Source organism: Mercenaria mercenaria, unplaced genomic scaffold, assembly GCF_021730395.1.
Source record: "Mercenaria mercenaria strain notata unplaced genomic scaffold, MADL_Memer_1 contig_2110, whole genome shotgun sequence".
NCBI classification, from domain to species: domain Eukaryota; kingdom Metazoa; phylum Mollusca; class Bivalvia; order Venerida; family Veneridae; genus Mercenaria; species Mercenaria mercenaria.
The window spans coordinates 34,634-46,482 of NW_026460148.1; the positions used below are offsets into that span (position 1 = coordinate 34,634).

Consider the following 11,849-nt stretch of genomic DNA (forward strand, 5'->3'; position numbering starts at 1 on the left):
CAGTGTCAATAATCCCTGCAAACTTCGGTATGAATTAATTCTTCAGAAGAAAACTGCACAAGAAACTGCTAGCACAGAACTTAGTATTAATAGAAGTTGCAATACTTAGCAGTGGCAGTAAAGTACGGTAGCGGCAACAATAGGAAGTAGTAGTAGTAGTAGTAGTAGTAGTAGTAGTAGTAGTGGCAGTGGTAGTGGCAGTTGCAGTAGTAGCAGCAGCAGCAGCAGCAGAGGAATAAGTGACAGCAACAACAGCAGCAGGAGAAGAAGAGGTAGATGTACAAGACCTATTAGTGGAAGCAGGTATAGTAGTATCAGTAGTAGCAGTTGTAGTAGTAGTAGTAGAAGTAGTAGTAGTAGTAGTAGTAGAAGAAGAAGAAGTACATGTAGTAATAGCAATATAAGTAGCGGCACCAGTAGTAGTAGTACAATCAAAATATTAACTATTGGCAATGGAGGGTATTAGAGTTGTAGATCTAGTAAAATTGTCCGTTAGGTTTGGTGGGGATCACTTTCTAATAGATATAATCGTCGAAAGTCTTTTTAGGAGCCGGTGTTTTACACGGAAATAGTAACTTTTTTAAATAGAATAATGTCCGGGAATCGATATTGTATGAGAGTTCGAATGTAGTAATTTCGGCAGTGAGTATTTTACATGGAAGGAGTCACTTTTTCTATAGAATAATAACCGGGGTCGTTATTCTATGAGATTCGAAGGGAGTCATCTTTAGGGAGTCAGTATTTTACTTGGAGGGGTCAGTTTTTCTATAGAATAATGACCGGGGGGTCGTTTTTCTATAGAGTTTTCAAAGGGAGTCAGTTTTTTTATAAGGGGAGTCAATATTTTACAGGAAAGGGGTCACATTTTCTATAGAATAATGACCGGGGGGTCGTTATTCTATGGGGGTCGAAGTACTTCATTACACCGGCATCTAAGTTTTGTTGCAGATGTACTTCAATGTCGTTTAAAACAGCAAGAACAAAATCGGAGAGGTTATCTCTCCTTGTAATAAACCAAGATTACAATTGAAAAAGTCTGACAACGTATTCATGTGTCGTACACATAATTTGATATTTTCGTACATTGAGCGAATAACGGACAATAATTTTCCATCAATACCAGATTTTATCAGTTTATACCATAAACAGTTCCTGTCTATTAAATCATAAGCCTTCTTATAATCTATAAAACAGCACATTAAATAGGATTTACCTTTCAATTGCTTTTCAATAAGAGAATTCAATACGAAAAAAGCGCCGACAGTACTGTAATTGGATCGAAATCCAAACTGAGCATCGGTAAGTATATCGTTTTCATCTACCCACTTCTTTAGCCTGTTATTTAATATAACAGTAAAAAGCTTAAAAAAACAGCTAATCAGAGTTATACCTCTATATTTGTTTGGATCACTGGAGTCACCTTTCTTGTATAATGGTATAACAACTCCTTTCGACCAGCTAGGCGGAAATTTCCCTTGCTGTAAAATATAATTGAATAAAAGCCGAATCGGTTCACCGATTACTTCTATACTTGATTTAAAATATTCATATATGATATTATCAAATGAAGATGCTTTATTTGTAGACAGTGATTTCACTGCTTTTAAAATTTCCTCTTTCGTGATCTGTGAGTCAAGTTCAGAACATGTACTCTCGTTTATGCCGTTACTATCAAATTGCCTAAGGAATTCCATACATTCTTCGTTTTCTGTCACATCATCCATTTGCGCTAAATTTTGGAAATGCTGGAAGAACTCATTTAATTCAATATTATCCGCGGGTTGACTACCAGTCTTTTTCTTGAACATTTTCCAGAAATTTCTGGGACTATTTCGACGCATATCAATCATTTTCTTACTTAATTGCCTATTAAATTCCTTTTTATATTTTCTACAGCAATATTTATAATCTTTCTTCTTGTCTAACAATGTATGTCTTGTTAAGTTATTTTTACATATATTATACTCAAATACAGCATTTTTATATAACTGATATTTATCTTTACATTCGTCATTATACCATTTTTGTCTGTTTTGTCTATAGATGCGAATTCTACTGTTTTAACAGTAACATTTTATTTGAAGTATTTATCACCTTTATTTGTGACATATTGCGTAATTAGCGTGACAGGACTTTCAACAACACTGCCGTTCTCTATGCCTTCGTGTACTGAACGTTCCAAATTCTCTATATCAGTTCTTATATCATTTACGAATGCTTCACCATACTCTGGGTTCCACTTATAAAAAGTTCGTTTATAATTCATTTTACTCTGGGGATGCGTTTCTATTTTCAATGAAAAGGACAGTGGAGCATGATTTGAGAACTCATTGAATTCTTTTACTGCAAAATAGTTTATATAATCAAAGTTAGAAACGGACGTTAACATATAATCTACTACACTTTCCCCGTTATGGGTCATACACGTGATCTTTCCCACTGTTTTGTCCTCGTGCAATCTGCCGTTAACGATCCGTAAATTTGTAGCTTTACACAGATCTAAAAGGTAATCTCCGAACCTATTTGATTTAAAGTCACGTGAACACCTGGGTAACGGTGTATCATTGGGCTGATTTCCATCGCCTTGTAAATCATAATCATGTTCAATATAGTCTATTTTCTGACCTATTCTACTGTTCAAGTCACAAGTAAGGAAAACTTTACCTTTGTCCATGAAATAAACTATATCATTTTCTAATTGCTGAAAAATATCTTATCGTAAATGTCATGAAATGGCTAATTTTCTGGCGGAATATACGCAACTGATAAATATAAATCTTCAGCAATATGGAAAAAATTCTTATCAAATTTCAGCCAAACTATACAATCAATTTCATTTTTACACAATTTTACACCTTTGCGTATATTGTCTTTGATATAAACGATGATTCCGCCACTACACCGTTTTGCCCTTCTGTGTTGAAAACGCCTATATGAATGAATGGGGTTACTATACCCCCTCAGTTCAATATCCGAATTTTTCCCCGACCAAGTTTCAGTTAAACATATTATATCATACTCACTAATAAGTTTGAGAAAATCTTCTGAAGATCGTTTTGCTACAGTTAATCCCTCTACATTCAAGAACAACACTTAATAGCACTCTCGACATTTTCCTACTCACTTCCTCTGTACAACCGCTTATCAATATACAGCTTATCAACGCTGAGATATGTTTCCTTCCCCTCCGACCGAGCTTTCCTCATCACCGTAATAAGCTTTCTGCGCACTTCCACAACTTCCGGCGGAAATTGTTCCCCGATTCCATATGCTGTAACCTTCAGTAACCGCGCAGACTTTCTGACCTTCTCTCTATCTGGAAAACTTAAAATTTTGCGACAATCGGTCGAATCTTGGAAGATTTGAATGCACCAATTCTATGGACCCTTTGAAGCTTGATCTCGGTTTTTGCATTCTCAATTCCCAATTTTGCCTCTATTAAGTTTAATATTTTGTTCTCGCAGTTTTCGTCTTTCTCCTCTGGAATATTGAAGAACAGCAGATTGTCCCTCATGCTTCTGCATTTAAGATCCGTAATTCCTCTTTTTAATTCCTGTTCTTTAGTACGTTGCTCCGATTCAAGTTTACGCAGATTAGCCAACGAAGAGTCAATTTGCAGTTGCTTTTTATTGAATTCCTCGAGGTCATTACTGTCAAACTGACGACTCCTCTCGATTTCTTGAAATTTGACCTCAAAACCTTTGATCGTCTGCTCAACTATATCAATGCGTTCCGTTAGGTTTGTGACCGAACACTGTATTGTATCTAACTGAGTCAATGTTTGATCCATTGAATTGAGACGTTGTAAGATCTCAGATAGCATGTCCATTTGATGTGTATTGGCCATCGGCGATGAAGGTGTATTGTTAGGAGAAAATGCAGGAGAAGCAGAGTTCATTTGCATGAATTGGCTGTTACTGTTACTATTATTATAGTACATAGGGTTTGACATCATAAAGTTCTGACCTGCTAACATTTGATTGAAATGTCCATTTTGTGTTCCATTATTCGCGCCCACCTGAGCCATTGTTGAAAATCGCTTTGACGATTGTTGCTCCGTATCTGGCGACGATTTGGATTTTTTCCGCTTTTATTCACTTTTTCTAGGCATTGATAAAAGTCCACACTCAACAGTAATCCTAAATTATTCCATCTGTATACAAGAAGTTATCTATGAATTCATAAAATTTGATTTTTTTCTTCCCTAGATTTTTTTGTGACCATCTTGTTAGCGCATGCGTTAACCAGACATCTGAAAATGTGAATGTGTAGATTCACTAAGCAACTCGGTAAATGTATCGTAATTATGTTTATCATTAATTATCTTTTAGAACTGACCACATAGATGCGTACCCGCACAGATGTTAATCTCTAAGACTTGAATTAAAACTTGGGTTTTTTATGTTATATAGGAGCATACCTAAGCGTATTTTCGATATCTATTAAAAAGCATAGAAATATTTTTTTTATAATTACTTACGTTTATCTAATATGATATGTACCGTACTTTAAAGCATGTTTATCTTATGCTAAGCTATACTAAAATGTCCCGATTCATTGAAGCGTTCTTTGCAATGGTTTGGTTTAGTATTATCAAACATCGAAATGGTACTCAAAACTTTTGTTCTGTTTGATCAGCGTCACAGTAAATTCTCCATATATAGTTCCAGCCCACTTTATGCCACTTCCTTTCCTGAGCGGAGGCCGAATATTTCAAATTTTGTGAGGTCGTTGTCTCCGTAATGGCTTACTGGATACAGTACATGTACGTCTACGTCCATTTGTCTTCCACATCTGCTTGTGATTTGTTTTGGAAAAAAATATACTGACCGCAATATACGTATATCTTAAAAACTATTATACTAATATTAAAGTCACTTTCCCCATTTATTAAGATTATCGTCACAAATATGTGGTCTGTTGGTAGAATTATAAAATTTACTTAAACAGTTTAAATGGTACGGTATAGTTTACTGATACGTAAGGTAATATCTCCATTGTACAAGCTCTGTACCATTACGCACCATATACACCGAAAAGTCTGAAAAGTTTACCCGAGATCTTTTAATTAGATATACAGCAGGAGTTCACTGAAAGTGTTACGAATGAAGACCTTCAGTGTATTTTCGTCTGGTTTCGTCACTGGAAACATTTGATAATTGTCAGCACTATCATTCTGAGATGTTATAAAATTGTACGCTGAACTCAAAGACAACCATTTTTGTACAAGTCTCCAAAAATAGATAACAAGATGCTGGTTCCTATAACGTGCGAGGAATGAATTGAAATCCTTTTTCTTTTTTGACAGACTTCTTTGGCTGCTTTGGTTACTTTAATTTAATCCACATCTTCTGACTACTTTATGGATATCAGTGTCAACTCTATACAACGTGATCAGCTAACCATACTGTCAGTATTAGATTCCGATAGTAAAACAAGGCACATTGAATAAGGGGGATATTTAATAAAGAGAAAGGCATTCATTTTAAGTTCGAACAGATGCAAAATGTACTAAAACACGAATATAAAGATTATAAAGAGGCGAACTGCAAGAAACTCTAGAAACTCTCATGTTATGTATGGAATTCCGCCTCGAGAAAATATCAAAAACGACTGAACATGTTATGCTTTCATGATGTGTTTAATATCTTATTTAATCTTCATTTAAAATACATGTAATTGCAAATAGTTCACACTGCGAGCCTTTTAAGCTATTCAAGGCTGTCGTCGCAATAATGCGAATTACTAGTATTTCATATTTGCTGTTGTAATATTCTATCATGCCTTGACACATTTCATTCAATACCTTACAAATTTATTCCTACACAAGAAACACTTTTCCATGATTTATTTTTTTCTATCTATAAACATTTGATTAAAACACCATTGATTCGATATAATATATATTTATTAAAACAATATAAGAGTAATAATATATTATTTCGCCAAACTGTAAACGTTTGTGGTTTTGGCTATGTCGTGACGACAAAGTTTCGTGTATTTCGAGTAATTAATCTACAATAATTTGGAATACAGTGAATTCGTAGACATTGTAACTAAAAAGTTAAAACCGGATTTTTTAACATTTAGACTCCAAATATATATTGCTAAGTGCATCAGATAATATAGACACAATATTAAAATGGTGTGTGTTATTTTTTAAAAGAAATATTTACTATAAAAAATTTAATCCCCATAACATTTTTGGAAATAGGATAGACAACTCCTGAATGACTATCTCATCAAATTTGCTAATATAAAAATAAACTTAATTATTTTCCCGGGATACCCTCTTTAAAGTCTGTTTGTTCATTTCATACAGACATGGAATGTAAACAAATCCAGGAACAATTTAGCAGTACAAGGACATCAAACAACCTTTTTTATTTTCCTTCAGGACAGGTACACATGTTAGGCCATACTTGTAGTTAATAAACCAACAAGTAAAACAATTAATTAGCTCATCAAAGAAATGAAGACTATTTACTACACAATATTTTATTACCTCCCTCCAATATATTTATCATCTACATTCTACATAATATTTTATGGAATTACCTCCCTTTATCTCATATAAGCGTTCTTATATTGCAATTTAATCAGTCAGTATTTTTACCTTAGTTTTCAGACAAATAAATTAATATTATTTTAACCCATGGTAAGATGAAAAGCATATATTATAATAAAGAATACCATAAAAATATTTATCACACATGAATGCAAGGTATACACAAGAAATAATGTTCAGACTTGTTGCCAATGACAATGTTGAAAAATATTAAAGCTCAAATGGCATAACAGTGAGATCAAATCTATTGCAAGTTAATAATTCCCATATTAACTTATGACTACAAAAATTCAAAGTATGTTGTTATTCCCATTTCAGTTCAACATATCTAAAGAAGTAAATACTATAAAGACTGTATATCAATTTTTTAAATAAAATTCCACCAACATAATTTTTCTTATTTCTTTTATCTTGATCATGTAGTGTACTTATCTGGAATGATGATATATTTTAAAATGTATATTTCTTTATTCCCCTGAATGGCAATAAATAAAACATATAATTTTTTTTACAAAACAACCATTTATACCAACCAAATTGTAAAATACTAAAGTTTTGTTGATGTTAGTAATTATATGTTGAGACATGAAAACAACATAAAATATAAATGAATAATTGTGGAACATCATTTCTAGATTAGATTAGACTGTAATATACAAATGTTTATATGAAAATATGTGACAAGTCTGGTTGAATAGAATATTAATTAAGTTACGGTAAAATGTTGAACTGCTTTAACATTAATCTACAAGTGATGAATGAGTTCATCTAACCGTAATTTTGATATTTTATACATTATTAAGAACACTATAACATACAAGAAATGACTCACAGACAGTATAAGTTGCTGAATGACTGGATCAATCTCCACCACAAATAATATGAAACGTAGAAAGTTCAATTAAAGGTTATTCTTTACATTAGATTGATCTCATTTTAACATTTCTATGAATGCAATTGTTAAATTAATGCTTGCTTCTTACATGCATGGCATAATAGAAATAAAAAATGATTTAACAATATATGTATACAGTCTCGTCATAAACACATTCTGTACAGATGATAATACATAAAAAAGTCAACATATTTCATGCGTGGGTCCATCTCAGTTTATAGCTGGTGCATGGCTGTCTCACACTTGAATATACATCATGCAGCACAGTTGGGGTAAAGTCCATTTCACATGACAACACACTTGTAGCACTTCTGGAAATACAAAAGTAAAACTTTATTACATAAAGAGAATAAAACATAGCAGTTTGTAAAACAATTATAACATCATTTTTGACATTTGCAGATATTCTTAGAAATGTATTATCAAACAGCAAGTCAGGTAACTCTACAAATTGACATTTTGTCTAATTTCAACTTGTCTAAGGAATCACCTGTCTTACGCAGCAAGATTGTGTTGCTACTTGGCTTGTTGCTTTATTTTAATTTTACATATACATAGATTCACTAAATGACAAGTTATATAATAGGACTGTCTGAAAATATTGCATATTTTATAACATTCAATGTACATATTCTGTAAAATAGTTAAAACAATAAACAGATAAATCTGATGATGTTCACCTATGATCTCACCTAAAAGCTCCAACAACAACCTACAACCTCTGATTAGTATATGAAGTAATAATATTAAACTTCCTAAAGTGTTTATATATAACATGCAAAAAACAATGAACTTGAGAACAGCCAAAACTTCACCTTATGAGTAATAGATGTTCACTTTTCCCTTGTTGAAAGTGTTGTTTTTCTAAAAGCATTCACAATAGATATTATGACTACAGTGCAACCTTTGTAGAGCAACACCCTGTGGGATATAAAAAAAGTTTTAGTTATGTTGAGGTTGTTGTTCTGGAGAGGTAAATTTAATAGTTATATTTCAGCTAAGGGAAATTCTCATGATGTTGTTATAGAGAGGTTTTTGCTTCAGAGTGAGCTACTCTGGAGAGGTTGTACTGTATAAATTGCTTCAAACTCCATCTCTTTCAACTGAGCTAAATGGAGAAAAACAAACAGGATTCTCCAAATTTAGAATTTCCTTGTATACAATTTGACATTTAATGTTAGGCAACTATGCAGACATATTTTTATGTGATACAATGCCGCCTTTAACTATTTTATTCAAATGAACAAATTGTCAGTCTTGACAAAATCATGTGAAAAAAGGTCACAGTAAAAAGTATTAATCCTAATCATTTCATATATATATATTGCAAAATCAGCTTTACAGAACTCATAAGTGGTAAAATTAAATTTAAATGTTGCCTTTGTGATGTGCAGCACTGGCCATGTCTTTTTATCACAATAGTTTACCTTATTTATATCTGTTACTTTTATCATTTCTTTTATGTCCCTTCTGTACTAACCATTGTCTTCAAGTTCTGAAATATTGTAAAACATTAATTCACACAATCTAGACAATCAACATAAAATCAGTGTCAAAGCATTTGAATATTTAATTTTTTTAATATAAAGATACAAATGTACTTCATGTTTTTACTGACTGATACAATATACTGATAAATTTGTATTTCAATGTTTGTTATCAAAGTACATTTTCATTCTATTTTTAAAGTGTTTACATTACAAATCTATCACATATTTATTACTAAAACATATCTATTAGCATTATCTTTAATGGAGATATGTACTTAGTAAATTGAGGGATACACAAAGCTACAGAAAAGAAATGCTTATGCCAGCCTGACATAAAGTCCAGAAGGTTCACATCTTGTCAGGAATGTCAGTCTTAAAGCTGTCTTGTACAATTATTTTAGGAGCAAGTATGTAGTCATACAGCATATAAATGCTTTGAGACCTTTATTTTACATACAAAAGCATAATACCCCCTGCATTTATTCATAATGGTAACATCTTCTGGGACTACCACAGGGTAAGACATGTCAAACAACAGTACATACCCAAACTTCTCTCTGCCAGAACTGAAAATGAAAATTATACAAATTTTTTCCCCTTTATTTTTGTACAAAAGATGACCCGCACATTTACAATTATTAATCTAAATGTAATAAAATTAATAAAATATCTCATAACCCATTTTATGTTTAAAATCATAATCATTAATAAACATGAACCTGAAGTGTTCTAATTTATAAAGCTGCAAATAGTATTGAAAAAAACTGCAACTATTGTGTATATTTAAAAAAGTATCATGAACCTGATTATAAAACAGTCCCAGTTCAAATGTAATAACACATGACTGTCAGAAAATCAAGGTATGGTACGCTTTTATGATATCATGAATGCCATCAATAAACTTCATTATAACAAAGTATACCACTATGTCAATGTAGCCTCTTTCTTGTTTTGTCAACAGCTTCCAAAGACAGACTGCAACTACATGTATCAGACACTGAAAGTAAAATATACAAATAATCACTACACAAGGGAATTTTTCATGTTAAATAAAGGGAGTTAATTAAATGCAATCTGAGAAATTATTGCTAAAACATAAAGGGGAATAATTATGAATAAAATAAATGAAGAAAAATGTATATATAAGAGGTAATTTAAAAAAAAAACTTCAAATGTCAGTATAATGACAGTTGAAATTGACAATGACCTATATCAAGTATGCACAACATAAGAAACAGCAAGCACTTGAAAAATGCGTTATATTTACTTGCAATTTCAAGAATATTTGACTGTATGTAAGGGTTCCCTAGATGCTGTTATACTGAAACAAACTTTAGTCTAAATATAGCTTAGATCTATTTATATCTTCAAAAAAAGTAAGTCCCAAATTTTCACAGCTATTCACAGGCTGAAAATTTTAGATAATAATATCAGCAAAGAGGTTGATATCTATACCTATCGTCAAAGGTAGGGAAAAACTTACTGGAAAGGCACACACTTCTGATCTAGTCATTTCAATACATTTTTAGCTTATTTGCATATAAGAAAAAATTTACAGAATTCCCCCTGGTTATCTTCATTTTCAAAAAATCTGTACGTTGAATATAAACCAAAACATTCTCTTATGTATCAGCTATCAAATATATATTTCAACAAAGACTGTCAATTTACCTTGTTTTTAGAAGAAGACAAACTTCCAGCAACTTTCGCTTCCCCGCAAAAACTGTACCGGTGCGCACATAAAAAATCTCAAATGTGATTTTCAAAATAATACAATCAGACCACAATTATTTCCCTTGAAAATAAAATGCTCTAGGTAAATGCCTAGAATTCGTTTGTATTTTATCAAACCCGCGAATATTAATGATTGTACAATATGTTACAAAGCTTGAGCAATAAGTTAAACTTTTTTCTCAAGAGAAGTAAAATATTGTTTAGCGTCATGGGTAACTATAATTTAGTTTTCTTACATCGACTTTCATTAGGTCATGTAAAGTATTCACTTTATGAATTATACCAATGGCCGCCATTTCTCCTTATATTTTGCATGTCTTTATCAAACATAATTAGCAACGATACGAGTGGACGCATTGGTCGAGAGGACTAAGCCGCTTTCCTACGGAGGTAAAGGCCCCTGGTTCGAATCCTGGCTACTCCCATTGCGGTGTGTCCTTGGGCAAGGCATTTTATCATGATTGCCTCAGTCGACCCAGCTGTAAATTGGTACCAGCAAATTTCTGAGGGTAAGGTATAATTGGTTTTATCTGTTTTTAAACTAGGGTCACTCAAAAAGCTCTACAGAGCTTATGTTAATTGTTTCACAAAGCGACGGTAAATCAAAACCTTTACTTTTACCGCATGGTAGCAAGGTATTGTAACTCAGTGTAGAAACCAACACTTTTTATTGTTAAAAACTTTGAAAAAAGCCATCCACTACTGTCATCTCTACCGAAATAATTGTTTTCGGGTAAGTATTTTTCGTCTGATGGACCGATCAACAGACCTTCAATAGCCACTGTATATCGATATTTTCGCCATTTCCCCCATTGATTTTCTGCATCAATGAAGTGTTGCAGAAATTATTTAGAATAAGATATCAAGCTAGAATGCCTTTTACCATGTATTGGAATACAATTTAGAACATGCATTTCAGTGAATTATCGAATATATCGGGTATTTTCAGTGATCGAAATACCCTACTCCATAAAGAGTCGGGTGTAACCTTTTTACAACAGGTAAGGTACTGTTACAATGTAGTTGATTGGAATGTCCGCTTAACTTGAACACAGTTTCCGAAAAAAAGTAATGTGATATCGGCAGACGGTAGTAAGTTCTGCCTTGATACCACTTGCCCTTTAATAAAATGGTGATTTGCAGACAAATGTCTTCCTCCAAA

General features: G+C 32.5%; 1 protein-coding gene across 1 annotated transcript; it reads right to left on the reverse strand.

The window, feature by feature from the left end:
• Nucleotides 1-3,325: 3,325 nt before the first annotated feature.
• On the reverse strand, nucleotides 3,326-4,027 carry LOC128552179 (uncharacterized). Its single transcript, XM_053533203.1, has one exon. It carries the CDS (start codon nucleotides 4,025-4,027, stop codon nucleotides 3,326-3,328), a length of 702 nt encoding a protein of 233 aa, XP_053389178.1.
• Between the last annotated feature and the right edge of the window lie 7,822 nt (nucleotides 4,028-11,849).

Bases quoted from the DNA above. Each gene is read 5' to 3' on its own strand.
- LOC128552179 (XM_053533203.1), bottom strand. From the start codon at position 4,027: ATGGCTCAGGTGGGCGCGAATAATGGAACACAAAATGGACATTTCAAT.